The 27,923-nt window shown below is 39.3% G+C and overlaps 6 protein-coding genes across 6 annotated transcripts; 4 read left to right on the forward strand and 2 right to left on the reverse strand.

Annotated features, from left to right (window-relative positions):
- The first annotated feature begins 352 nt into the window (after positions 1-352).
- Positions 353-4,433, forward strand: LOC111443071 (probable DNA-3-methyladenine glycosylase 2). The gene is made up of 2 exons (XM_023080688.1): positions 353-1,860; positions 3,878-4,433. Exons 1-2 carry the CDS (start codon positions 752-754, stop codon positions 3,897-3,899), a joined length of 1,131 nt encoding a protein of 376 aa, XP_022936456.1. The 5' UTR covers positions 353-751; the 3' UTR covers positions 3,900-4,433.
- Positions 4,434-6,582: 2,149 nt separating this feature from the next.
- Positions 6,583-7,154, reverse strand: LOC111442950 (protein RADIALIS-like 3). Its single transcript, XM_023080515.1, has 2 exons — positions 6,871-7,154; positions 6,583-6,676 (listed from the first exon to the last, which is right to left on the reverse strand). The coding sequence occupies exons 1-2, from the start codon at positions 7,152-7,154 to the stop codon at positions 6,583-6,585; spliced, it is 378 nt and encodes a 125-aa protein (XP_022936283.1).
- Positions 7,155-9,205: 2,051 nt separating this feature from the next.
- On the forward strand, positions 9,206-12,349 carry LOC111443068. The gene is made up of 3 exons (XM_023080686.1): positions 9,206-9,389; positions 9,483-9,756; positions 10,275-12,349. Exon 3 carries the CDS (start codon positions 10,282-10,284, stop codon positions 12,325-12,327), a length of 2,046 nt encoding a protein of 681 aa, XP_022936454.1. The 5' UTR covers positions 9,206-9,389; positions 9,483-9,756; positions 10,275-10,281; the 3' UTR covers positions 12,328-12,349.
- A 311-nt stretch (positions 12,350-12,660) lies between these two features.
- LOC111442951 (jacalin-related lectin 4-like) lies at positions 12,661-18,156 on the forward strand. Its single transcript, XM_023080517.1, has 13 exons — positions 12,661-12,780; positions 12,854-13,066; positions 13,152-13,405; positions 13,488-13,689; positions 13,771-14,024; positions 14,682-14,922; positions 15,022-15,276; positions 16,110-16,301; positions 16,390-16,643; positions 16,760-16,976; positions 17,073-17,329; positions 17,407-17,611; positions 17,751-18,156. Exons 1-13 carry the CDS (start codon positions 12,778-12,780, stop codon positions 18,009-18,011), a joined length of 2,808 nt encoding a protein of 935 aa, XP_022936285.1. The 5' UTR covers positions 12,661-12,777; the 3' UTR covers positions 18,012-18,156.
- A 1,590-nt stretch (positions 18,157-19,746) lies between these two features.
- On the forward strand, positions 19,747-23,700 carry LOC111443441. Its single transcript, XM_023081248.1, has 4 exons — positions 19,747-19,935; positions 20,015-22,055; positions 22,946-23,141; positions 23,311-23,700. The coding sequence occupies exons 1-4, from the start codon at positions 19,770-19,772 to the stop codon at positions 23,557-23,559; spliced, it is 2,652 nt and encodes an 883-aa protein (XP_022937016.1). The 5' UTR covers positions 19,747-19,769; the 3' UTR covers positions 23,560-23,700.
- Positions 23,701-24,347: 647 nt separating this feature from the next.
- On the reverse strand, positions 24,348-26,985 carry LOC111443586 (tubby-like F-box protein 5). The gene is made up of 5 exons (XM_023081467.1): positions 26,585-26,985; positions 25,926-26,307; positions 25,730-25,817; positions 25,254-25,386; positions 24,348-25,182 (listed from the first exon to the last, which is right to left on the reverse strand). The coding sequence occupies exons 2-5, from the start codon at positions 26,283-26,285 to the stop codon at positions 24,540-24,542; spliced, it is 1,224 nt and encodes a 407-aa protein (XP_022937235.1). The 5' UTR covers positions 26,286-26,307; positions 26,585-26,985; the 3' UTR covers positions 24,348-24,539.
- Between the last annotated feature and the right edge of the window lie 938 nt (positions 26,986-27,923).

Here is a 27,923-nt window from a genome sequence, read left to right on the forward strand (position 1 = left end):
ATTGACTCGATTGGGGCCCAATAACGTGATCCAGCCATCTTCTTCTTTAAATACGGGCCAGCCCAAGAAACCTGAGCCCATGGGCCGACTGTACGTCACGCGCCAACAAAGGTCCCATTTACTCGATTGGGGCCCAATAACGCGATCCAGGCTTCTTCTTCTTTAAATACAGGCCAGCCCAAGAAGCCTGAGCCCATGGGCCGACTGTACGTCACGTGCCAACAATGGTCCCATTTACTCGATTGGGGCCCAATAACGCGATCCAGGCTTCTTCTTCTTTAAATACAGGCCAGCCCAAGAAGCCTGAGCCCATGGGCCGACTGTACGTCACACGCCAACAGAGGAGCGTGAAGAAGCGGAGAGTTGATTTCCCAGTCTGGAGGGGAAATCGAAAGCCAGTTGGGTTAGAGAACTGAGGAGCGAGCGGCCAGAGGCAGAGATAGAGAAGAGGAAGAGACTGAAAGAAGAACGTCACCGGGAATTCATTCTCCTCAGTCGCTGGTTATACCATTCACAATCCACTTGTCTATTCTTTAACCTAATTTAAAATCCCTAATCTGTTCAATTTCACATTTACTTTTCAATTTCTTTCTGTTAGCCTCAATAATCCACTTCTTGTTCTTTCACTTGGGGCATCGAGTTTTGCCCTTCTTCCGATTCTCCACCGCCGCTGATCTTGGTTTTGTACAGTGTTTTCTTTCAACTGACTTGTCTGGGTGAAAGGAGATAGCGCAGATTGAATCCTTTACATATGGGAGAGCACACGCAAGTGCAGGTTCAGACTCAGACCCAAAGCCAATCTCAAGCGCAATCGCAGGCTCAGAACACGTTTCATGAATCCTCCAACTCCACAACCACTATCGCCCAAGCTACTGTGGCATTAAGCGAGGTGATGAATGCGCCATCGCAAACCTCTTCTCCGCCATCCAAAATGCCCTTGCGTCCGCGGAAGATCCGGAAGCTCTCGCCTGATGAATCGGATCCAAATTCTTCTCAGGTTGTTGCCATTCCGGATGGGCCGAAACCTATAGCCACCAGCAAATCTAACAAGAGCAAGACGGCCCAACAACGCGCCGCATTCGCGTCTGCCCCTGTAATGCTTGCCCGATCACTTTCCTGTGAAGGCGAGGTGGAAGTCGCGCTTCGGCATCTCCGGAATGCCGATCCGCTCCTTGCACCTTTGATCGACCTTCATCAACGTCCTACCTTCGACAGTTTTCAAACCCCATTCCTTGCCCTTACTAGAAGTATCCTTTATCAGCAGCTGGCTTACAAAGCTGGCACCTCAATCTACACTCGTTTCATCGCTCTCTGTGGCGGCGAGGCTGGCGTTCTTCCTGAAACTGTACTTGCCTTGAGCCCTCAACAGCTCAGGCAAATTGGAATTTCGGGTCGTAAGTCTAGTTACCTTCATGATCTTGCGAGGAAGTATCAAAATGGGATTCTTTCAGACCCCGCAATTGTAAATATGGATGATAAATCGCTTTTCACGATGCTTACAATGGTCAATGGAATTGGGTCTTGGTCTGTTCATATGTTCATGATTTTCTCGCTGCACAGACCAGACGTGCTTCCTATCAATGATCTTAATGTTCGCAAAGGTGTTCAACTTCTCTACAATCTTGAAGAGTTGCCTCGACCATCGCAGATGGATCACTTATGCGAGAAGTGGAGGCCGTATCGATCGGTTGGGTCGTGGTATATGTGGAGGTTTGCTGAGGCAAAGGGGGCTTCTTCAAGCGCAGCAGCAATAGCTGCTGGTGCTAGTTTACAACTGCAGCAACAAGAGCACCAGCCGCAGCACCAGCATCAACAGCAGCCGCAGCTTCTTGACCCACTTAATAGCATTCTCAATCTTGGGTAAAACCTTTATGGCTTTGTTATCTTCTCTTGTTTATATTTTTCCACGTATTGCATGTAGTTTTAGTTGAAAAATCTCATCTTCCTCTATCGATGTAGAAACTAAAATAGTTTTTCTTTTTTGTGTTGGAGCTTCCATTATTTGCAGTCCCAAATTGTCTTTCTTGCATCCATTGTTTATCAAATGCGGCATACCATACTTATACATGGTGTTTAGAGTGAAGTTTTTTTTTCTTCTTTTAATTGCATCTAGCTTCTAACGAAAGATGTCTGAATATCTAAATTGACGATACTTATTTGCATGTTTCTTGAAATATTCAGTAAGCTTTGCGGTTTATATTTCGACCTTTTTTCTGGGATCTTTATGCTTCTTTTTCTTGTAGGTACTGTTTTAACTCTATAACGTGCTTCCAATTATGTGCATTGTTTTCTCAGATATTAATTTGTCTTGCAATCCTTTTACTTTTGAAATAAGCAGAAAGTTTCATCGATATAATGAAATATACAAAGCCACAACCTATGGGCCATATTAAATACTTGTTCCCTTTATTGTTTAGATGCTTGGTGAAAATGAGCACCGTCCATGCTTGTTAGCCACATTATTTTCGTCTTCGGTTTCTGCAGGCTTCTTATGGTAGGGGAACATAGCATAGGGCAATATCATTGAAACAAAGCCACATGCTAAATGTGATAATATCGGAGCAGATTTCTGCATTTGTGGAATATTTATTCAAGTCAGTCATCTGTAGTGAAAAGTAGTTCTTCAGAATATTAGAAAGGTATATTACGTTCGAAGTTTAAGATGGTGACTTGAATATACCTTGGGTGTAGTTGGATCATTGATCTTCTTGGAGTGGTCAAGGAATGTGGAAGATGAATATGGAAGTGAGGATCACTCTTAAGGGGCATCGATTATTCATATCCTCCTCCTCTTCTTCTTCTCTTCTTTGGTGCTTTCACGTGGTGAATGCATACTGTTTTTCTCCCCCTTATGCCGTTTTTTTTTTCTTTTTCTTTATTTTCTTGGAAGTCTTGAAAGTTTGTAGTCTGAACTTGATAGATTGACAGACACATGTTTGGAATTTGTCCTTGTTTTGAGTTGCTAATACTAGAAGTCTAGAACTCTCAGATTTCGATTTTATATTCAATTTTTTATGAAGCCATAGCTTACCACTATCAGTGATTTGAAAAGCGCAAAAAAGCTCTCCTAGGTGCGCTTTTCAGAAAAGACAAAGGTGAGGTGCTCCTATGAAGCACACTTGAGGCCCCGTCTCTGTGCTTGAAGAACCTTTTTTTTTTTTTTTTTTTAATTTCTAATTTTTTAGGAAGAGATTCGGAAGTGTTCTTAAAACGTTCGTTTTTCACCAGATTCTTTTATAAAAGTTCTAATTTCTTAAACTTCTCATTATCTTATTAGTTGTAAACCTATATTTTCCATTTATCAAAAAGTTATTTGCATTTTTGTATCTGAGTGCTCCCAAAAAAGCCATCGTTTTTTTTTATCTGCACGCTTTGCAGAAGTCCTAGAAGAGAGTACTGTGTTTTAGTGTGCCGCTCTTTGAAAAACACTTACCACTTATGTTGATTCTATAGTTGAGGTTTGGAGAAGCCGCGCAATTTCTCTGTTGGATCCAGAAAATTTAATTTGTATCGCTAAGGTTTATGGTCATGAACACAAATCTTGCTTGTTAATGCTTTTTTTTCTCTCTTTTTATTAAATAATTGAAAACGATGAGGCAGCAAGATAGGCCCCTTTTCTGGAATAAAGAGAGAACAAACTGTGGAACACTTGACAAAAACTTATTGTTGCTGCCTCAGGATCTTCTTAGTCATCTGTTCTGTCTTGGCCGTTGGTTCTTGAATGATTGCTCTCTCGTCTCTTTTCCTATATTTTGGATCATTGGGAAACAGTAACAGATTTTCCTCTGTTCTTCAATTGGTGTATCGTTCAATTCCTTTATTTGCTACTCTTCATGTGATTCGAGTTGCTCATGTGGATCATGTTGTTTATGTTTAGGGCCTGTGCTTGGGGGCAGTGACTCGGATCGAAAAGAGTAAATCTTTGCAGATAGCCCAATCAGTTCATCTACTGAATGATAAGTATGCCAATTATGTGGGAGTAGAAGACTCAGCAATGGATATTTGGCTCCTTGAGGTTGGACACTCTAGACTTCAATATTAAATAATGAAATGACATGTGCTAGTTTCCTTTTCTAGGTAGGTTGATGTCACTTTTAAGGCCGTCAACATGTATCATGTGGCAAGGAATATTGATATAATGTTCCTCTTGAATGTCTGTGCTTTCAATGTGATTTAGCACGAGTTCGACTTCGAGAAACCCGCTTGTTCACTTGTGCATATTCAACGACACAACAATCTGTAATGACTTTATGATCCATCTTTGACCCTTTTCTCTACTTCAATTTTTCTGAAACATTGATCTTAGTTTGTACATAGAAAATAATCATTCATGCGGATAATCGATGGCTGGCTGTGACATTTGCTTTTCAGACTCGTAATCCCATCTCATCTTGCCTCATCTATTCAACATGGGAGAAAATGCATTATTGCTCGGTAGCCTCATTCATCTTTTTTACCTTTGAAAATACGGCTGGTGTTTTTAGTAAGGGGTAGCATCATAGAATTTACCTTTGAGAACTCGATTTATAGGGACTATGAAGCATGAATTCTGATGATTTTAGCTGGAGAAACGCTGCAGTTGGGTTTGTAAACTTGTCACTCCGAATCAAATGGCTTTGAATATCTGAAAGTGACAAGATTTGGGCCGACTACTTGTTGAAATGAACTTTAGAACCAATCAAAGCTGAATGAAAGAAATTACATTGGTTTGAAGTTTCTCAATGTAACCAAGCGAATTGAATGCACCCTTGCTTTTAATCTATTTTTTCTGAATTTTATTTGCACCCTTTATTAATTGGTTACATATTTAACAACCTACATATGATTACTTTTTCTTTCTTTTTCAATTCAATGGGATTGATAGAATATGTTAGAAGTAACTGAAGTATGAAGTAATTGAAGTATGTTCTTTTACTATTGGTACTATGTTTATTTAAACATATGAAAATTTAAAAGTAGCATTAACACTAATAATAAAAGAATAAATTTTTTTACCATTTATCTTTATAACAAAAAATAAAATATTTTTTTACCACCAATAGTTAAAAGAGTATTATTGAAAGTCATTTGTGAAATGAAGCGTTAACAGGTGAATTTTTTTATATATATTTTTAGATTAAAGGTATTTTAAAGATAAATTGCAAATTAAAAAATATTTTTGTTAATTTAGTTTTTTTATTTTTAAATTTATGTCCAACGGTTAATAATATATATTTAAAAAAAAAAAAACAATAATCAGATTATTTGGATCGTTGCGGAGTCCGTACCCAGATCCCATTTTACGGACATTCCCGCGTTATTTATTTCTCAAAAGGCGGACTCAAATTTCAATATCTCCCTTAACCGGAAACTTATGTGATTGCTCTCTCCGGGAACATCGTTCCAATTCTTTGTTCGCGCGGTTCTTAATTCAGATCGAATGTTCAACTCATTATGAAATCGAATCAGCTATCTCTATCTTGTAATTCCTACTGTTACCACAGCGTTGCAAAGGTCAGTATTCAGTAACACTTCATCTAATAGATGAATCGCCCATCTCTGATTCCTTCATGTTCTTTTGTCTATCGCATTATACATTTTATATCTGCTCTACTGTTGAGTTGGTACTCTGCGCGGTCTAATTGAAGGCTGATATTAGGCGATTCTTTTTTCTTTTCTTTTTCCTTTTTTCTGATTTTGTTGAACAAATGCCCCGTTTGTTAGGTGTTCTCACCTGGCAAGGAGCTTGGTGAGGGCGTCTATTAGATAAAAATGAGTTTCATCTCAAACTAATTGGAAACAAGAGGAATCCCATGTATTTTATAAAGATATTGAGTTAGAACCCAAATTTTTTTTAACCGAATACCTCTGTGGGCTTCAACAGCTCTAATACCATATTAGATAAATACAAGGTTCCATCTCGAAACCAATCGGTAATGAGAGTAGTAATCCATGTAACTTATAAAGATTGCAATACCTGAACATCTTTCCAACGTGGGATCCTTAATATACTAGTTTCTTTTTTTTTTCTATTGAACTGATCCTGACTATTCGATTCTACTGTGTTCTTATTTTACTGTTTTTAAATTAAGGGTAAGATGGGAGCGCTAGAGATGATAATCGTGGATTCCAGATTATGAGATCATGTGCATTTGAGATTGGATATCATGTGGGTTGCGTAGAAAGTTGAATATACGAATGGATAATGGAAAAATGTTAGAAAATTACGCAGTCACAGACTCACAAGATAGATCTGCATTGGACCCAGGAGAGTGCCCGCCATTTTAGTCAAGTGGCAGCCACTAGAAAAAGAAGGGTTGCATTTGAGGGATACGTGGATAAGTTGTGAACCTTCAAAGTCTATTCTGTATCGTTATTTACGATAAATGCTGCCTTAAGATTTGCAATATCCCGTACAGGCAGGGCTACTCATGGACCATTAACGTACTCGTTCCTAATCATACTGCCCCCGGTATTAGTATTTCAAACCACGTCTCCCTTTTTAACTTGGATTTGAGGTAATTTTCAGATTCTTTGCTTGATCTACTTCAAAGGATATTGAAGTTTTAAGTGCGTGGTTATATAGATTGTTGAATTGAAAAGTTAGTCGTCGGCGAATACATTTCTCCTCAAGCGGTCTTGGATTTTCTCACGCATGAATAAGCTTCGTAGCTTAACCGACTTCGTGAACATTTTACTACACATCAAACGATTTTTAACAACGGGCCGGTTATAGAATCGTCTCAATATATTTCTCCAGGAATTGTAGGACACAAGTTTCTTGTTTAGGACATTTATTCTAATGTACCAGTAGAAAGGAGAAGATTACTGAGGATAGGCTTCAGGCTTGGAATGATTTCGGAGAGGAAATATCAGCAAGTAGGATATTACCTCTTCTGGTCAGCATACCCTCTGCCATTACAACCCACGTTCTTGTAGAGGGGTATTTGGACTTGACCAGCTTCTATTTTCTTGACATCTCGCACGAGTAGCTCATAGAGTCTTCTTGCTTCCTCAGCTGTTTTCCCACCACCAACAGCCCTCGCTACCTTCTCAAAACGGTCTGGTGTGTCCTGGTCATAGTAGGCTAATGCCTCCTCAAATTTCTTGTTTTCTTTTTTTGTCCAGGATGAGTAAAACCCACGTGCCGCCGACGTGACAGAGCTTGATGCCATTACTTTCAGTTAGGCTGGCACTGAAAAAGGGGAATGGAAGTTGGGATATGACAGAGAAGCTTGGGGAAAAGTATGTCTGAGTACGCAGGGGAGGAAGAAGTTGGGGATGGTAAGAGCATGATTTTCCTTTGCTCCTTATATACTGGAGGTGGAGTGTTTGTGTAGTGGGATCGGTGCAAGTTGACGAATATATATTTAAGGCTAAAAGATATGATTCGTTTTGTTGAGCAGACGCTAGAAAGAGTGTCGAGGGGACTGGCTGTAGTGAAATCCTTTAAAAAGTCTCTTTTTTTTTCATTTAAATATCATCAGCAAGTAGAATTTTCTCGAGAATTTACAGCCTGGTGGAGGATTAGATCCAATTCTTAGCCTATCTCTTGACACATAGATGCGCCCATGACAAAAGTTTCAACCCACCTTTGAACGTGTAAAAAAAGCTAGTGAAACATACCTTTCCTATTTATGGTTGGTTCTTTCTTTATTTTTCTTATTCAGCTGCATGCTATAATATACCATACATATTCCATCTCCAGTATGATTATTCCTTCTCTCTCGAAAATAGATACTCAACTACTACAAAATGACTTTAGCTACAGTTTCATGGACATGACAAGTGCTTTGATGCAAAAGATCCATCTTTCTGTGCGCATACTGGCACAAATTTAAATATGTTTTAGTGCCTAAACATCTATCCTTTCATTTATTACGATCTCCAAAAATTTTAAATTCTGATTTTATTCTTCGAATTCATATTCATTATCATTTTGATCTTTCAGTTTTAAAATTTTAGTTAAAGTTCTTCAGTTTTCTATAAAATTTTAGTTAAAGTTTAAAAGTCTGAGAATCAAAATAAAAGTTATTTGAAAGTTTGGATCCCACTCCCACTTATTGTTGAACTTTTAAAAAAATTAAATTATGAGTGATGTTTCATGTTTGATTTTATGCATCAAAACTCACTATATCGATGGATTTGTGAATTTGAGATCCATACTACCTGAGTACCATTTGTGAATTTCGCGACTCAAATTCATCGTTTGCGTTTATTAGTAAAATCATCTTTGAGTTTTGAGGTTCCTGGTTGTGCGTTGGAAATTAGCATCCATGCCTCCCTGTATTTTACGAAGTTGGTCTTGTTGAATCCGGTTTGGAGGGTTGCAGCTATATCCTATTTTGAACAGCATGGTTGAAAAGCCGAAGATCTTAGGCAGCCTACCACTCGAATTGAATCTGGAGATCTTACCAACTGTTGGTTGCTTTTAGAAGAAGCCTGAATGTGTGGAACTTTCTGTTGGTTCTTTCTTTTGATGTTGGAATGGTAGTCTTGTAATAAATAAAGTTTTCATTTCTATTCAGTGGATTATGCTGCAAGGATCAGCACACAACGTACTGTAACATACTTAACTTTTCTTTCAGAAAATTTCTATGGGGTTTGTGTTCAGCCCGAGAATTTTGGAAAATCATCTCCGTACAGCCCCATAGGGAATGTAGATCCCAAAATAACAGTCTCCTAAATATGTAGTTAGGTTCTAAGCGAGTTGGATGAATTTTGACGTGTGGCCATTGTTATTCGATCAATGCCTTCAAAGGAAAAAGAAGCCTTTGGCGACTAAATATATTCCGAAAATTCTGTGCAATAACTAAATCTCTGTACAAGCCCTACAGAGAATCTAGATTCCAAAATAGCAGTCTTTTAACTATGGTTGTTAGGTTCTACAGAAACTTGGATGAAACCCAAATTGCTGCATTGTATTTGATCAATGCCTTCGAAGGGAAACGAGGAATTTGTTGACAATTTAGTATCGACTTAGGAACCGAATTTTCATTCCCACCAGTTAGGCTAAAGTCATGGGTCTCTTATATCAGAGTTGCAGCAAATGCTGTGGTTCCAAATAAATATTGGAGTCACTAACGTTGATGGAAAAATCCAGCTGCTTCAGGGTACTATCTGTATAACTTAGTTATACACTAGTTATTGGTGATGATTATCTCAATCGTCATCGTCGCAGTTAGGGGATACCTTCTTGTTGTATTATTGTGTTTATGAGTAACATTCAAGGCATGCTCAGATGAGCCTGACAGATGCGCAAACCAAGGCCTTAATGATGGCTTCAAGTTGAACTTAAACAACTTCCTCAGCTTAACCCAGAGTATGAACCGTGGGTGTTAGTGATGCAAAGCAACTATTATTTGGTTTGCCCCACGATTCAGTGACAGACAGCAGAAATGACAACAAAGGTAATTGGATTTCAAACTAGGAAAGGGTGTCATGAAAATTGAAAATGGTCGATTGTTTGAAAACTATGAAAAGTCAAGTTTAAGCTCTTTTAGGATTCTCTGAATATTTTGCCCGGTTTCATTAAAGACAGAGATACCACACCAGAATGTCATATACCTCCTGGTTGGATGAGGGAGTACCCTGATAATGGTTCGTGCAGAAAAAATCTGGGCCTCACATGACGGGCTGAACTGCGGTTGGATGTACCCGATCGTTAAAGCATCTTGATAAGCCTATCTGTCCTCAGGGTTTTCTCCTCACATTTGGGCTCCCTTCAATTTAACTACACAAATGGGTCAATCTATGGACCCATTCATCAATCATCAGGTTTGCTCAAAGTTTTCAATTGTGTCTTCATGTATCAATTTGTAGGAACCTAATTACTATAAAGTCCTTAATGTAATATCACTCCATTTTAAGAAGAAAAAACATTTATGTAACCTTTTATATATGTGTACATATATATATATATATATATATATATATATATATATATATATATGTATATATATATAATTTAACCGTATTTAATAGCATAATTCATGCTCAAGGTTGACTCTGTTATCATGTGAAGGAAAAAATGAACAATCTAGTAATTCATTATTATTTTTTGGATTTTTCAATATAAAATAATCTAGTATTCACATTGAGATCTGATCCACTGCATTATCAGATCTTCAAAGAAAGAAGTTTCTCGATTGATTTTCCTTTCTTTAGAAATAGTAATAAATGAGAAGAAAAGGATTGGTGGAGAGATCATGTTCTTGGCTGTAAATAAAATAATAAACAATTTGTTGTGTTTATTACATCGACCATTTTAATTGAACAAAACCATTTGTTTTCAGGTTGAGTATGAAAGCTGGGTGGACGTGGAGGAGGAGGAGGAGGAACAAGAGGCACGAGATGGAGAAGATGAAGCTTTTGGAGAAGCCACACCCGCACCCGCTGTGCTTCATTGAAGAAAGAACAGACAGCCGAGAAGACATGTTCTGCTGTGTCTGCAAAAAAGAACTGTTTCCACCAGCTTTCATCTGCTCCCTCTGCAAATTCTACATTCATCAATCCTGCATCCACCTCCCTCCTCAAATCCTCTCCCGATTCCATCCCCACCATCCTCTTTCCCTCACTGAAACCAATTCCGACCATTGCCATTGCTGCTGGCAGATGCCCCGCGATTGCTTCTACATCTGCACCCATTGCCAATTCATAGTTGACATCAAATGCATTCTCGCTGATACAAAACGTCCTGGCTTGAACTTGTTAGGCAAACATTTCAGCCATTCACATCCCTTGATCCTCCACAGCGAGATCACTACCAGCAAGCTGGTTGCTTGCCATATTTGTGGACTGCTGCTTGTTCCTGGCCCAACTTACTTTTGCTCAAAATGTAGTATCCGCTTTCACAAAGCCTGCGCCGAGCTGCCGCAAGAGATATTGAAACCCGACCGCCACCATCACCCACTCTTCCTTTATCCCCATGCCCCGCTTCAACCTTTCTGCAATACCTGCAAAAATCAATGCTCGCGGTTCGTTTACAGCTGTGTTGAGTGTGATTTCAATCTCCATGTAATGTGTCTAGCATCTTCACATCACAAGCACGACTTCATCAGATTTCGGACTATAATTAACTTCAGATGCCTGCTATGTGGTTGGCTGGGACATGGTTTTCCATGGTTTTGTAGCATCTGCCATCTTTTGGCTCATGAGAATTGCGCTGAATTGCCCCCATCTCTCTTGGTTGTTGGACACGACTGTCCTCTCACTTTCACATACTCTCACCCTTTTGAGGATCACAGTAAGTTAGCTTGTGAAATCTGCAGAAAGAAGGTTGAACCACAGTTCGCAGCATACAGCTGCTCCGAATGCAGCTATGTCGTTCATTTGGATTGTGCTGGGAAAAAGTACATGCGGGGACAGACTAAAAGGGACAGTCTAAAAATCAATCCTTTAGGGGATGAAGCGCCAGCATCGAATAATTCTTCAAAGAAAACGTTTGAAGAAGTGGGTTCGGTTGAGATTCTGCATTCAAATTGTGAACAGGACTTAATCCTCTGCAAAGAAGAGGGTGACATTGATAAACAATGCCGCAGATGTATGCGACGCTTCTCGGTCGCTAAACCATCATACTCTTACAGTTGTGTTAAGTGTGGTTTCTTTCTTCACAAAGACTGCGCTGATTTGCCAGTTACAAAGAGGCACCCGCTCCATAAACATCCTTTAACTCTCATCACTACCCAAGATGTGGCATTCCAGTGCCATGCTTGCCTGCAGTTCTGCCATGGTCATGCCTACCACTGTGAAGAATGTCTGTACACGCTCGACATTCGCTGTGTTCTGATCGAAACCAGGAAACTCAAGCATCCGAGCCACCAGCATTTGCTGTCTCTTGCACAAAACCACGAGGATAAAATATGTAGTGGCTGTGGCGAGAGCAATCAGGCGGTGTTCGAATGTGACGATGGCTGCAACAACTTCTCCTTGGACTACAGATGCGCAACTCTTCCACAGAAAGCAAGATGCCGATTCGATGGTGGTTTGATGGATCTGAGTTTCTCCGTGGAAGATAAAACAGGGGAATATTACTGTGATGTATGCGAAGAAGAGAGGAACCCAAAGGTGTGTTTTTATTACTGCAAGACGTGCCGTTTGGCTGCCCACCCTGAATGCATCCTTGGGGAGTATCCATGGCTCAAGTATGGATCATATGAAACTCACAAGCATTTGTTGAGTCTTGTGGCAGAGGGGCGGAGGGATTACTCTGATTGTGAGCACTGTGGGAAACCTTGTGCCGGTAACTTGGCCTATGAATGTCGCCGCTGCAAGTTCAACGTCCACGCTATTGGGCGCTGTTACCACGACCAGATAATCAAACGAAAACTAAGTTTCAAGCTCAAGTGATCAATTTTATCTCTGTGTCAGCATTATTCTTTATTATCTTTCCCACAATTGCAGCTCTTGCTTCCGACTTGAAAGTTACGGTAAGTTAATTTGTAACAATTTAATCGCTATTTAAAAGTCATTTAATAGTTTTTTTTATCTAGTTAAATTAATAGTTCTGTAATGACCTATGGAATTCTTCCATTTCTTAGCCAAGAAAGAAGAACAAGAAGAAAGGAATCGAACCCCGGAAAGTAGAAACATTGAAATTTGTTTGATGGGTAGGTAATGTGGGGCCTCTGGCTTCTCTCTGTCCCGTCCAAACCCATCTTTGCACTCCTTCTGTACTGTGTTCGTTGACATTTATTACTAATCCAAGTTAATAATCCCAAATCCTCTCTCGCTCGAATTTCTTCTTTCTTATCCTTCTCGCAATCCTGAATTTTGCAGTGCCTCGCTACTCTACAGAGGATGGTAAGTATTAACTTTTAGCTAAGCTGACGAAAAGATTGCAAACAATTTATGATTTGCCATTTTCTTGCTGCAGAAAGACGAGGGTTCCCCGGATACGACGGTGAAGATTGAAATTCTTGGATGCAAGGAAGGTGGTGGACCTTGGGATGATGGGTCTTATTCCACCATCAGACGGCTTCTAATTTATCACGGACAGTGGATCTGTTCTCTTCATGTTGAGTATGATAAGAATGGCCATTCAATTTGGGGTTCCAAGCATGGCGGGAACGAAGGTTCCCTTTCTGAGGTACTCCCAAGCCCTAGTTTGAATCGTCATTGCCTGAATAATTGTCTCATTCTATTGATTTTTCTCGAACCGTTGATGATTGCAGGTTATGTTAGATTACCCATATGAGTATCTAATTTCAATTAGTGGTTACTTCGGCAGCATAGGCCATTATGGAATTGCAGCAGATGTGATTCGTTCCTTGATTCTCCAAACAAATAGAAAAACTTATGGACCATTTGGTATGGAAGAGGGAACCAAATTTTCATTCCCAATTATGGGGGCCAAGATTGTTGGTTTACATGGCAGATGTGGTTGGTTCCTCGATGCAATTGGACTCTACATACAGCCAATTCCAAGGTACGTACATACGATCGTCTACTTGTATGCTGCAAACATATGAACAGAAATGAATTAATTCCATTTTGATTCTGCTATGCAGAATCCAACTCAAGAACTACAGCCTGGGACCTTTTGGAGGCAAAGGTGGGCATCCATGGGAGTACGTTTTTCGGTCGATCAGACGGTTTGTAGTTAATCATGAACAATGGATCCACTCCATTCAATTTGAGTATGAGGATAAGAATGGAAAGTTGGTATGGTCCAAGAAGCATGGTGACAGAGATGGAAGTTCCAAATCAGAGGTTATACCCCAAAATCCTCTGATGAATTACTCTGCCCATAACCTGTTTGTTGAAATTCCTAACTTGGGCATTTGTTTCTAGGTGGTGCTAGAATCTCCAGATGAGCATTTTGTTTCTATTCATGGCTACTACAGCCACATACGTGCTATGGGAGATCCTGCCACTGTGATTCGATCGCTGACATTTGCAACTAGTCGAAGAACTTATGGGCCGTTTGGAGCTGAAGATGGAACCAGATTTTCATTTCCAATTATGGGGACAAATATCGTTGGTGTCAATGGCAGATCTGGTTGGTACCTTGATGCGATCGGACTCTACTTAGGAACAACTCAAAAGTAGGCAGCCCATCTTTATTCTTTTCATTTTCTGAATATCGTCTTCTATTTCTATGATATAAACATACATAATATGCTTACTTTTTTGCTCGTTATCATTTCATCCTGTTGTGTGTGTCGTTTTTCAAACTAATAGAATAATTTATGGGTCGTTTGTCGTTTTTCACCCACACATATATATAGATAATGCGAGTACTCTCCAACACGATAAGATCTTTAATGAATTAAATTCTCAGACATGGTCTCGTGGGATCATATACAGTTAGAAAACTTAAAATAATGCAGGGTGTGGTTTTTCAAATGGATCTCATGATTTGTTTCTTTTCTACCTTCTAATCTCAAATATGACAAATTAGTTTAGTAGTATATTTGAAATATGGTTCATTACTGAAGTTAATTATGTTAGAAAGTACGACCTTCATAATGATATGATATTATCCACTTTGAACCTAAATTCTAGTGACTTTGCTTTTAGCTTTTCCAAAATGCATCGTAGATGTATTTCTTACTTATAAATCCATGATCAACTTCTTAATTAGCGATGTCGGACTCCTCTTTCAACAATCCTCCGGTTGAATTTTTTTTTTAATATTAAATATATTGTAGTCAACAAAGTAAAATTAGTGTGTGATGGTAAGAAGTTATTGTCCTATGCAGAGCGAAGGCTGAGATGGAGCCTGCAGCTTCACCAGCACCCGAAATTCAAGAGGTGCCCTCTAAGCTGAGACAATATGGTGGTGAAGGTGGGGATGGTTGGGAAGATATGTTTCGGTCAATGAGACGGCTTGTGGTTCGTCATGGATTGTGGATTGACTCCATTCAGTTTGAATATGAAGATGATAATGGAAACATAGTGTGGTCTAGGAAGCATGGTGGAGATGGAGGATCCCCATCAGAGGTTAACCCAAATACTCCTTTCTATTCATTCCTCTCTCCATAATTTGCTAATCCTTACTGAAACTTTCAGTGAAGTCATAGTGTTCAAATGGAATTGCAGGTTGTTTTGGGATTTCCAGGGGAGCATCTTGTATCCATTCATGGCTACTACAGTGATCTTCGTAGTTGGGGACTTGGAATCACTGTGATTCGATCCTTAACTCTGGAAACCAATAAGAGGACCTATGGGCCATTTGGAGTTGAAGATGGTTCCAAATTTTCATATCCAACTGTTGGGTCGAAGGTCGTGGGCTTCCACGGCAGATCTGGATGGTATCTTGATGCAATTGGACTCCACGTAGTGTCGATTCAAGAGTAGGTCATAACCAGAGCCTCCTCGAGCAATTTCTCAGGCCGTTGGCCTACGTGCGGTACTTCTAGCTTCACATTGTACCGTATTATGTCTTTTCGTTAAATAATTAACATAAATTCATGTAAAAAAAAATTGTATTTGCAAAAGCCTGAAGCCAAATAATTATTTCATAGATGGTACATAGAGATGTTCGTGGAAAATGGCGACCATCTCTTTTAATCCTCATTTTAAAATTCTTCATTTATTTTTACATGGACCATAGAAAAAATCTTTAATATATTTTCTCAACAAACCGAAATAAGAAATACGTATAAATATAATATATTTAATGTATAATAATTTTATGCATTTATATATAATGGGGTGCCGTTGAGATGGAAAATATAATCCTTTAATCCCTCTCCATTCTCAGTTTAAATGGGGATTCTGGACCGAGGTGCTACAGACTAAATGCACATTTTGTAATTTACAAGTCCATTTGACTCTAGCTGCCATGGGGCTTTAAAAAAAAAAAAAAAATCCTCTGGCGAACTGTTGAGCAGTGTATGAGTTTTTTATTTGGTGTCTTGCCGGTCAACTCTTATATAATAGGAACAGAGGCCTCAATCCCGGAACAAGTCTCATTTGTCTACCTTTCCAGCTCCTTAATATTATATTATATATTCGCCGGCAGATGCCATTTTACATACTATCCCCATTGATATCCACAATGTTCTTCTTTTTCGTTCAAGATCTTAGCCCTTTGCCATCACAATTCTACAGAGCCTTATGGTATGTATAAATTTCATTTGGAAGGTGATGATGAAGCTACACTCAATTTCTGATTCCACTTTTTCTTACTGCAGGAAGACGAAGGTTCCTGGAATCCGGCGGCGTCTAACACTTGGGACGACGGAGTTTATTCCACGATCAGACGGATCGTAGTTTATGAGAGAGAGTGGATCTGTTCAATTCAGATTGAGTATGATCAGAATGGAGAATCATTTTGGTCGCCGAAACATGGTGAAGACGAAGGTTCCAAATCGGAGGTCAGTCAGAGCAAAGCTCTAGATTATTAAAGTACCATTACCTGAATCAATTTAAACTCCAAATCTTCTTTGAACCAATGGATTGTAGGTTGTTATAGATTATCCGGATGAGTACTTAATTTCAATTTACGGATACTATGGCTGCATACATAATTGGGGAAACGACGTCACTGTGATTCGATCATTGACTTTGGAAACCAACATTAGAAGTTATGGACCCTTTGGAGTTGAAGAAGGGAACAAATTTTCATTTCCAGTAACTGGATCGAAGATTGTTGGGTTCCATGGAAAATCTGCTCGGTACCTCAATGCAATTGGAGTTCATGTCCAAACAATTCAAAAGTATGTTTGTCATATCTTGATATGATCGGAAGGGCACAACATTTTTGCTTGATAAAATAATTGAATGAAACAATAATACAATGTATTATTAAAATATATCTTAACATAACATGTAGAATTGGGCTCCAGCCTGAGTCTCAGCCGAAGCACTTGAACTTGGGACAATATGGAGGCAAAGGTGGAGATCCTTGGGAGGAGACTTTTCAAACAATCAGACGGCTGGTAATTTATCATGGACTTTGGATCGACTCAATTCAAATGGAATATGAGGATGAGAATCAAAATTTAATGTGGTCCGAGAAGCATGGTGGTGATGGAGGTTTCCGATCAGAGGTTAGCCCAAAACTTTCATCAAGTTTTTCTTTCTAGCTATAGCTACGTGTGTGGATGTTTACAAACAAAAATGTTAATAACTGGAATGGAAAACAGGTTGTTCTGGAATTGGATGAGCATCTTGTTTTGGTTAATGGCTACTACAGTGACTTGCATAAGTGGGGAATTGCTGCCACTGTGATTCGATCATTGACTCTAAAAACCAATAAAAGAACTTACGGGCCATTTGGGATTGAAGATGGAACCAAATTTTCATTCCCATTTACAGGGCTAAAGATTGTTGGCATTCATGGAAGATCAAGCTCGTGTCTGGATGCAATTGGGCTGTCCGTACATACAACTCAAACCCAAATGTGCGCTTAGCTTAGCTTATCTATTTTTTGATGATACCATTGAGGAGTTATGATATGTAATTGCCTGTGTCATGCAGAAAAGGGCTGGGGGCTGAGAAATTTAGCTTAGGAGAATGTGGAGGTGAAGGTGGAGAGCCTTGGGAGGTGGGTTTTAGGAGAATCAGGCAATTGGTGATTAGTCATGGACAGTGGATCGACTCCATTCAAATGGAATATGAAGATGAGAATGGGGAGTTGGTCTGGTCCGAGAAGCATGGTGGAGATGGAGGTTCCGAGTCAGAGGTTAGCCCAAATCCCTCGCAAGTTCTTTTGTGGTTTTCCTGTTGACTTGTTTGTTCATAATTACTGGCTTGCTTGTTCTTAATTACTGGCTTGCTGTTTCTAAATTAGAAGAAATATTGTGATGGAAATGGAAGTGCAGGTTGTTCTAGATTTTCCAGATGAGGAGCTTGTGACAATCCATGGGTACTATGACGATCTACAGTACTGGGGATTGGATGCCACCGTGATTCGATCCCTGACTCTGGAAACCAACAAAAGAACTTATGGGCCATTTGGGGTTGAAAATGGAACCAAGTTTTCATTCCCAACTGTTGGGGTAAAGATCGTCGGCGTTCATGGCAGATCTGGTTTGTATCTCGATGCCATTGGCCTTCTCGCCCTTTCAATTCAAGACTACTAGTCACTCCTACGCTCTTTCTACTTCTGTTCACCATGATGTTGTATTTGTATGTTTCCACACGATTATGTAGCTAATTAACTCTTCTTCTTTTTTTCTTTCCCGAGTAGATTATGTCATTATTAAATAAAAAATGGAATTTTGTATGTATTTTTGTTTGGTTTGAAATTCTTCTTCTTTTTTTTTTATTTTTTATTTTTATTGACTTCTTTATTTAACAAACATATATTATTATATGTTTATATTTCAAAATAACTTTTTCTTTTTCTTATTTCTTTACAAAATGTTGAAAAATATCAAAGTTTTGAAGTCGTTTGAGTGTATATTATTATTTTTAGTTCTAACACGATACATGTCTGAAAATTTAAGCTTATGATTTGTTAATGTACTTTGTTTTAGTTAAATTAATATAAATTGTATTTACGTTGGTGGAACATTAATTATCCATTATTCATAAATTAAAATAAATATTTAAATATAATTTTTTTAAAAAATTAGTTTTGTTTTTACACGTAAAATTGTTGATTGTGCCAATGACTTCTTCTCTAACAAGAAAAGTATATTATACGGTTTCAGAAGAAAAAAAAAGAGTATATATTATACTTTTCTTGTTATATAAGAAATTATTTGTTCATCCAACAATTGATGGAAACCACTTCACTTCCTTTTGTTGTTAATTTATTTTATCTAATACTCGTACACACAATACGTGATAAAAATACTTTGGTCTAGACGAGAATTGTCATAAGGATGATCTAGTTGATGATGAGAACAATTTGAGTTTGAAGAGCGATCATCTTCTCTTCAACTCGTTGCAGAAGAAGTGCCGAATGTAATTGATCTAAACTGAGCATCTAGCCGACGTAGATTCCAAGATGAAACCTACAATGGTGGTCGATCAGGTATACTCTAAACCTTAAATCCTTGTATAAGAAATAAAACTAATGTTGAAAGTTCATTGGGTAGGGCCTCAAAATGATCTCCAGAGTGAGAAGGTCGTGAGAAAAAATTTGCTAGAAATTTGCTAGAAATTGAGGTTGTCATTGGAAAGACACTTGAGATGACAGTATTTTAGATCATGACCAGATGATACGAAAACTGTTTCACAATTTAGCCAGTCAGCTTTAGAAGAGATTTCCACACTTACAGGGAATTGTTTTCTCTCCAACGGATTTGGGATCCCAAAATTTACTCATTTGGGCCCAAACCAAAGGAGATCTCAAAATTCATCCCTTTGGGCTACTTTGCTCTCCTTCCAACGGATGTGAAATCTCAAAATCCACCCTCTTGGGTAGCTGGCGTCCTTACTGGCACATCGTTTAGCCCATCTCTAGTAAATATTGTTTGCTTTGACTCGTTACGTAGAGAGGTTTCCACACGCTTACAAGAAATATTTTATCCCACTCCCCAACCAATGTGGGGGATCCCACAACTACGAATCTTCCGAGTAAATAAACGATGAGGTATAGGTCAATCATAATTTAGTTTATTTGATTGTATATTCTTCAACAACTCGACTAAGATTCATGAAATTATATTTTTAAGCCCCGGAGCACACTAAACCCAGTCGATAAAGCATACGAAAACTTGATCGGGTTCAAACCGAACTCTCCCACATTCCATCCACTTAAAACATTGTTCATCAATTTTTTTTTCTTCCTTGGATTGTAGACAATCAAGGGATCCAAAAACATTGTTTTCCGAAATGGTCCTTTTCTCCAAAATCCACACTTTTGGGGGCTAAAATTTGAAATTACCACCATGATTACTCACTCTTCACATTTCTTCACTCTGATTATCAGCATCACATTCCTAACCCAAAACCATCAAGATTCTCATGGCAAAGGATGCGCACATCTCCGTACTTTCGCTCCCGATCTCACTCTTGTCTTCATCCTCAGTCCCCCAATTTTCCATCAATTTTTCGGTGTCTCAATCGATTCTGCAACTAATTTGTTTACTGTCGGGAAGCTCTGGTTACTAGCTTTGATCTTGCTCTTGTTTAGTTTATGTACAGTGGAAGAAAAAGGAGGAGATCGCTATGGATTTTGACCTTCTGAACAATCCCCATCCGCACCCTTTGTTCTTCATCGAAGAGGGGAAGAATGATGAAGTGGTTTTCTGCACCAGATGCCGTCGAATATTGCATCCGCCGGCGTTCAGCTGCTCCGATTCAGCCTGTAACTTCCATATCCATCAATCTTGCATCGACCTTCCTCCGCAAATCCACAACCACTTCCACCCCGAACATCCTCTTTCTCGATCCACCAACAACCACATCTGTAATGCCTGTTGGCAAATGCCGTCGGGCGATGTTTATCTGTGTCGCAGCTGCGGTTTTCAGATTGACGTCAAATGCGCCATCGCCGACACCAAAGCCAGCGGTGTACGGCAGACGTCCGATAACGAGTTTCGACATTTCAGCCATCCCCATACGTTAACCCTTCAGCGAGAACAAAACATAACAACCAATGAAATTGTTTGTGTTGTCTGTGGATTGCTTATAAAATCAGGTTCTTCTTATTACTTTTGCTCTATTTGTGACGCCCATTTTCATCAACAATGTGCCGAGCTGCCGCGCGAGATGCTAAACTCTGATTTTCACGAGCACCCTTTATTTCTTCTTGCCGATGTTACCCATACCCAAACCATCTGTAATAGTTGCAAAAATGACTGCGGAGAGTTCATCTATAACTGTTCCCCATGCGAATTCAACCTTCATGTCGCTTGCTTACAATCTTTCAATCATAAACACACCTTCACCAAATTTAGGAATCAGATACAGTTTGTTTGTCGAGCATGTGGTGAGAAAGGAAATGGATTCTCATGGTATTGCACCATTTGCCATCTTTCGGTTCATAAAGAATGTGCTGAATTGCCGTTAACTTTGAGGACATTTGGACACCGCCTTCATGATCTTAGCCTCACCTATTTTCGTGATGGGATTGATTTTGTAGGCAACAAGATGGATTGTAAGTTCTGTGGGGAAGAAATAAAGACCAAATATGCTGCATATGGTTGCTACAAATGCAAGTACTTTGTCCACTTGGATTGTGCTCGAAAGCAACCTAACTTCACTGTGGATGATCTTGATTCTTCCGATGATGAAAACGCCAAGATTGAGGTTTCCGGCTCTGAGATTCAACATTTCATTCATCATCATCGTTTAGCCTTTGTCACTGAGGAGCAACTCAGGCAGGACAGAGTTTGTGATGGGTGTATGAAGCGCCTTTCAGGTCCATCTTACGGCTGCGAGGAGTGTGGTTTCTTTGCCCACAAAGAATGTCTTGAATTGCCTAGAAAGAAAAGGAACTTCCTCCACCAACATAGGCTGAATCTCATCTCAATCCCAGATTTCGTCTTCCAATGCAAAGCTTGTCTCAAACATTTCAATGGCTTTGCCTACCACTGCAAAACATGTCTCTCCACATTTGACACCCGATGCGCCTCAATCAAAATCCCATTTGAACACCCTGGTCACCAACACCCCTTATCTCTTGACCGCTCAAACGACGACCACATATGTGAAGGTTGTAAGGAGGGGGTGAAGAACAAGATGGCGTTTCGATGTGTCGACTGCAACTTCCATTTGGATGCAGGATGTGCGACACTGCCACTTGGAGTAAGATACAGATTTGATCCACATCCTTTAGACCTGACATTTGTTGAGGATGAAGAAGAAGAGTATTGTTGTGATATCTGTGAGGAAGAAAGAGAGCCGGGGCCGTGGTTCTATAGCTGCCAAAAGTGCAGTTTTGCTGCACATTTGGACTGTGCTGTTGGCATGTTTCCCTTCGTGAAGTTAAAGAAGCATGAAGCTCATAAGCACACGCTGAAACTTGGGATGAAAGGGAAGGAAGAGGATTGTGTGGCTTGTGGTGAATCATGTGCTGAGGAGTTGGCCTATGAATGCATTTCCAATTGCAAGTTCAAGGTGCACGCCATTGGGCTGTGTTACCACAGGCAGGTAGTGCAGGGGAGCCTGGCTTTCATCAATCGTTCTTTTTCCTCTCGTGGAATTGGACTCCACCAACACACTATTCAAAAGTAAGTATGCCCAATGATGCACTTTTAACTCTCTTTTGTGATCTGTCTTGTGCTTGGTTTGTTAGTTTGCTTCAAGTTTTTATTCTATGACAAAGAGAGGGTTTATAAATGTATTACCAGCTGCTTTTATCCATTGAGCAATACTTGGCTTTGTGGGCTTTGTGGATCGTTGGGAGGGAGTCCCTCGTTGGCTAATTAAGGAGTTGATCATAGGTTTATAAGTAAAGAGTACATCTCGGTACGAAGCCTTTTGGGAAAACAAATCTCGGTACGAAGCCTTTTGGGAAAACAAAAAACAAAGCTATGAGAGCCTATACTCAAAGTGGACAATATCATACCAGTGTGGAGACTCGTAATTTCTAACATAGTATCAAAGTCATGCCCTTAACTTAGCCATATCAATAGAATCCTCAAATGTCAAATAAAGAAGTTGTGAGTCTCGAAGGTGTAGTCAAAAGTGACTCAAGGGTCGAACAAAGGGTGTATTTTGTTTGAGGGCTCCAGGGAAGGAGTCGAGTCTCCATTAAGGGGAGACTGTTTGAGGGCTACATAGGCCTCAGAGGAGGCTCTATGGTATACTTTGTTCGAGGGGAGGATTGTTGAGCATTGTTGGGAGGGAGTCTCACATTGGTTGAGGATCTCTGTCACATTGGGCTGATTAAGGAATACATCTCCATTGGTATTAGGCCTTTTGGAGAAACCAAAAGTAAAGCCATAAGAGCTTATATTCAAAGTGGACAATATTATACCATTGTGGAGGTCCATGACTCCACAATTTTTAATGGGCTGGTCTACTTCTTAGTTAGTTAGAATGTATAAATTATGTAACGACTCCAAGTGTTTTTGAACTTAGATTCTGCGAAACTGAAAATTATTTGGTCATTTGATAGCGGGCGCATTCATAGAACGATCGGGCCGTATGGAGGTGGAGGTGGAAGTGCTTGGAACGAAAAAGTTTTCACAAAGATCAGAGCATTCGGTATTAATCATCAAGAGTTGATCTACTCCATTCAAATTCAGTATGAGAAGGATGGGAAGTTGACATGGTCGACAATGCACGGCTCAGATGGCGGTTCAAGATCTGAGGTTAACCTCAAAACTTCTTATGAATCTCCTGTTGTTAAATTTGTTTGCCTCAATCAGATTGAGATTCTTAGTAACTAGTAGGAAATTATGGGTCTGTCTTCTTTTATCAATGTTCTTCCAATACTTCAAAGATTAAATCCTGTTGAAGCTAAGTGATCTGTAATTGCAGGTTGTTTTTGATCAAGACGAACATCTCGTCTCAATTCATGGCTATTATAGTGACTTAAGTGAATGGAGAATTGCACTCGTTGTTATCCGATCACTGACATTGGAAACAAATAAAAAAAGTCATGGGCCGTTTGGTGTTGAAGATGGAACCAAATTTTCATTCCCAACGGGAATAAAGCTCGTTGGCCTTCATGGTAGGTCTGGTTCGGTTCTTGATGCCATAGGACCCTACGCCATTGCTAAAGAGTAGGCTCATCCTTTTAAGGCAATTTATGATGCTAAATACATTCTACTCTTCACAAAAATTCTGGATCTTTGTTCATATTTCATTTGTACAACTTGTAGTCAAATGTACGGACGGGTAATGTAATTGTAACTACTCGATATTTTACTCTTTGGCTTTCGCGCCAGTAAATATTGTATTATTTGAGCTTTCTCTTCCTGGGCTTCCCTTCAAGGTTTTAGAATGCATTAGTACTAGTAGATATTTTACTTTTTAGACTTTTCCTTCAGACTTCCCCTTATGGTTTTAGAACCCATTAGTGCTAGTAGATATTATTTTTTTTAGGCTTTTCCTTTGAGAGTTCACCTCAAGGTTTTACAATGCATCCACTAAGGATTTTCTCTCCAATCGCTGGGTAATCTCACGATTCACCTCTGTTGGGGACACTCCAATAGATGTGGAATCTCACAATTCATTTCTCTTGGGATGCTCTAACAAAGATGTAGGATCTCACACTCCATCTCTGGACCCAGCATCCTTGCGGGCACATCGCTCGGTGTTAGTATGAAATGTTTGAAGGTGTTAGTATGAAGTGTTTGAAGGATAAATATCAAGTTTAGTTAAATTATCTATAAAATTTTAATACTTGGAAATAAAATAATTCTTAATACAAAATTTAGAATATAAATTAAAATATCTAACCGTTCTAAGTAAAGCATCCTCCTTTTTTCAAATTTTAAAACTCCACCTGAAATTCTAAAAATTAATCTGAGATCCAAGGAAAAATATTACAGTAAAAAATATGAACTTGAAAATTGGGGTATTTGAAGTGTTGCTTGAAACCTGCTGTATCCGGCGGACTGGATAATAAGGATTTTGGAGCATAATTTACTACCCACAATTTCATCACAGATTGTTGCCTGATTATTGAATACAATGTCTAAACGAAGCTTCTTTCCAGAATAATATATACAGCTGGAAAATATTGGAGCAAGTTGAGCAATGGATCATTCACAGGCCGGCTTGGTGTCAAAGCTACTAAGGCAAATTGCAAAGGCTTGGAAAGCTGAGAGAGGATACCGATAATCCATCGTAAAAATATCCTTTCCAATCTTACCAAACTGCAAAATCACTCGCTCTTGTTCAGCTGCAGACACATTTTCACTTGTCTCCACAGCAGCAACCAGCTGAAAGTTTTTCACCGAGGCTACCGTGACGCGCCCTTTGAAATTGAGGCACCAGCACTGAAGCTGTTCGTGCCATCTCGGAGCTTTGTTCTTCAATACCAATGGAGCCATTGATTCTTGAGGCTTCGGACACTCGATTACCGGCTTCTTACCTTCGCAAATCGATGTCGATGAATGATGCTCATTGATACAGTCTTTAAACTCCGTGGGAGTTGGGGCAGTGCCACCCTCCTCCACGGCTGCAACAGGTATTGAATGCATGGTGCACCTCATTCGTCTCGGGCCTCTCGTGCGGAGGACGTTCAGCTCGTAAGCTACGGCAGCAACTGTATAGTTCGTCGGAGTTTTACTTGGAGAAACCTGTTTCAAATGGATTCTTCGCTTTGATCTACTGGTTGGCAGTTTTGGGTCATGTGGAGGCTGACTGTCGTAAATCGAAAACTTGGTCCCCAGAAAATTTGACCTGTTCCATCATCAACTCTCAGTTCATTTATGAAAAACAAAGCAACCCCCTCGAATGTAATTGTTGCTTACCTTAACTTTCCAATGTAATTGTTGCTTGCTCGAGAGAAGTCGTCTGGAACTAATGATACAATGAACTCTGTACTCATGGCTCGTCGAAATCTTTTTGCAGTAAGCAAAAGTTTACTTAGATTACCCGACAGGGCTGTAAATGAAACAAAAAAGATGTGATTAGATGTGTAAAATAATGAATCAAAGACTCCTTATGATAACAAACATTGGTCTCTTTGAACAATTATATGAAGAACTGATTTCAGCTACAGAACTTTCTTCACATTTTTTCACTTTATTGAGAAAAAGGGAGAAGTTGTTGCATATTTTAAAACTTCACACGCTTTGATACGATGCTTCACAATGAAAAAGAAAGATAGCTTTATTCTGTACCATAGATGAATTTCACCAAAAGGACTCGTAATCCAGAATCTTAGTTGAAAAGGACCATCATAGAGAGGCAACATAATTGATAGAAGAAGAAAAGAGAGAGATACCGGGGCTTAGCCCGAGATAAAGTCGAAACGTTGACGTTGCCCTTTCTCTCTTGATGAAGCACTGGATCGGAGTGTCTCTTGGTCCCGGCTGATCAGTTAAGTCAAGTTCAAAGAAGAAGAGACTAGAACTTAAAGCCTCGGTCGATAAGGAACTCAAAAACTGGCTTGAAAATAGCAGAGGATGAATTGAAAATACCTGCTTCAGAGAAATTGGGAAAGTGATCCACCCACACTGTTCGGGAGTCCTTACGACTTCCTTTGTAATCATCCGCCATGACCTGCAAACTGAAGCACAGGCAACAACATCCCGGCGGGAAGGCCAAGAGGTTTCACTCGCTTCCACTCGTTGAATTATGTCCAAAAGAAGCTCCGGAGGTAAACTCGCCCAACGGCTCTGTTCGATCGGAACCGGAAAAGATGAAGAAGAAGGCTGCTCCGGGACAATATGCGACTTCCCGAGATGACGCATTTGAACTCCCTCCCTCACTTTTCTCGAACAATTCTCACTGCCTTCTCGTATTTCACTCTGCTCACGAACTATGCCTCTCAGAGGCATCGTGATAGCAGTATTCAATTCACTGAACACAAATTAAAAACTCCAATTCAACAAACTCAACGGAAAATAGCAACAAACACGCACCATACATTCAAATCATCAATCCTAAATGAGTCGGTTCATTGAAATAACAGATTCAACACGTAAAGCAAACCGAAATACTCATCAAACGATGCGAAAGTAGAAACTGAAAATTCCAATCGCGTTCCTCACATTCCCGGTGCATTAGACGAAACCGAAAAATCATTCGATGAAGAAACAAAAAGACAAACAGAAGAAGACAAGGAGGAGGCACATACCGCAAAAATGAGAACAGCAGTGGAGAAAACCGCGAGAGAAACAAATATACAAGAAAATCTGCAATACTCGGAGGATTTTGATGGATCGAATTAAAAAAATTATAGCAACTAGCCTTTTCCTTCCACCTTGAATTGCCCTTTTAAATCGAAAAGGCAGCAATGTCTCGGAAGTTTCAAACGTCCTTTGAAGGAAGAGAGAGAGAGAGAGAGAAGCTAAAAGATAAAAAGTTAGAAAAATTCTTTAAGACTCTCTGTTATTCCACAACAGTAGGTCGTCTCCTCCTCCATCATCACCGTTATCCACCGCCGCTACCGTCGCCGCCTCGACCTCCGTCACGGCGAGAGCCAGAGCCACAAACACGGCTCTTCGATTTTCATCCCTGAGAATCTCAATTCTTCATCGTCATCTTAATAAACGTTTTTCTAACAACCCGTTTCTCAATTCTCATCCACTGACTCAATGACAGTTCGTGTTCCGTATGTTAGTTGCTGATGTGGATGCTTTTTATTGGCCATTTGTGATAAGGTCCATGTTTGGTTGTGGTGGTCTCTCTGTAGGAAGTGCGATGCACGTTCTTGGGTAATTGCGTAGAGCAATGGTCCGTCCACATGTGAACTCTCATTATTATAATAATTTATCCTCAAACATATTTTTGAAATCATCAAAATTAGATTTTTTTTTATTTGTTTAATATTTTAGAAATTTAACAATCTAATAAAACTTTATACTACCAATTTTATCTGATTTTAATTCTCTTTTTTTTGGGAAGAATCGAAAACCAGATTTCGGAACAATTTTTATAATAAAAAATGGTGGGAAATGTGCAATGCAGGCTAAAGGGAAGGATGTTGAGGCTCCGCCCGACACGTTTGTAGAGTATTTATTGAGCAGCTTTTGCCTACACTCTCACTTCCCGTGTCTAATAAATTTTTAAAATTTTAATTTTACTTTAATAATTATTTATCTAATTTAATATTTATTAAAACTCATGACTCTTCTAAATACAAAATTAAAGTTTTCTTAATTACATTTATTTGATTTTTTTTTTTTTTTAAGTTAATAATATTTATAATTTAAATGGGTATAATTTCACTTTAGAAGTGGGGGAGAGATGTATAGATTAGGGGGTAGGTAACGAATGGAATCGAGGCTCTCATTATTTCAGCTTCTCTTTTTTTTGCATCTCCGTGGATGGTGCCATTGTTGGACCACGTGCGGGTGGACTTATGCACTCCACATCCAACATCTACTTCACACGTGTCCCAATATCACCTTATTTTATTATTCTTATGTAACAAATTATATCCTCCCACTTTATTGTAAAATATATTTTATAGT

This window comes from Cucurbita moschata, unplaced genomic scaffold, assembly GCF_002738365.1.
Source record: "Cucurbita moschata cultivar Rifu unplaced genomic scaffold, Cmos_1.0 Cmo_Scf00005, whole genome shotgun sequence".
Classification (NCBI taxonomy): Eukaryota; Viridiplantae; Streptophyta; class Magnoliopsida; order Cucurbitales; family Cucurbitaceae; genus Cucurbita; species Cucurbita moschata.

Excerpts from the sequence above, each read along its gene's own strand:
- LOC111443071 (XM_023080688.1), top strand. The coding sequence starts at position 752 with ATGGGAGAGCACACGCAAGTGCAGGTTCAGACTCAGACCCAAAGCCAA. Across the intron at positions 1,861-3,877 it reads AATAGCATTCTCAATCTTGG|GGCCTGTGCTTGGGGGCAGT; the intron begins GTAAAACCTTTA and ends GTTTATGTTTAG.
- LOC111442950 (XM_023080515.1), bottom strand. The coding sequence starts at position 7,154 with ATGGCATCAAGCTCTGTCACGTCGGCGGCACGTGGGTTTTACTCATCC. Across the intron at positions 6,677-6,870 it reads GGGTATGCTGACCAGAAGAG|TAAAATGTTCACGAAGTCGG; the intron begins GTAATATCCTAC and ends TTTGATGTGTAG.
- LOC111443068 (XM_023080686.1), top strand. The coding sequence starts at position 10,282 with ATGAAAGCTGGGTGGACGTGGAGGAGGAGGAGGAGGAACAAGAGGCAC.
- LOC111442951 (XM_023080517.1), top strand. Across the intron at positions 16,977-17,072 it reads ATGGAGGTTTCCGATCAGAG|GTTGTTCTGGAATTGGATGA; the intron begins GTTAGCCCAAAA and ends AATGGAAAACAG. Across the intron at positions 17,330-17,406 it reads CATACAACTCAAACCCAAAT|AAAAGGGCTGGGGGCTGAGA; the intron begins GTGCGCTTAGCT and ends TGTGTCATGCAG.
- LOC111443441 (XM_023081248.1), top strand. The coding sequence starts at position 19,770 with ATGATTACTCACTCTTCACATTTCTTCACTCTGATTATCAGCATCACA. Across the intron at positions 19,936-20,014 it reads AATTTTCCATCAATTTTTCG|TTTATGTACAGTGGAAGAAA; the intron begins GTGTCTCAATCG and ends GCTCTTGTTTAG. Across the intron at positions 23,142-23,310 it reads ATGGCGGTTCAAGATCTGAG|GTTGTTTTTGATCAAGACGA; the intron begins GTTAACCTCAAA and ends CTGTAATTGCAG.
- LOC111443586 (XM_023081467.1), bottom strand. The coding sequence starts at position 26,285 with ATGCCTCTGAGAGGCATAGTTCGTGAGCAGAGTGAAATACGAGAAGGC. Across the intron at positions 25,818-25,925 it reads TCCCAATTTCTCTGAAGCAG|CCGGGACCAAGAGACACTCC; the intron begins GTATTTTCAATT and ends TTAACTGATCAG. Across the intron at positions 25,183-25,253 it reads AATTACATTGGAAAGTTAAG|GTCAAATTTTCTGGGGACCA; the intron begins GTAAGCAACAAT and ends ATGATGGAACAG.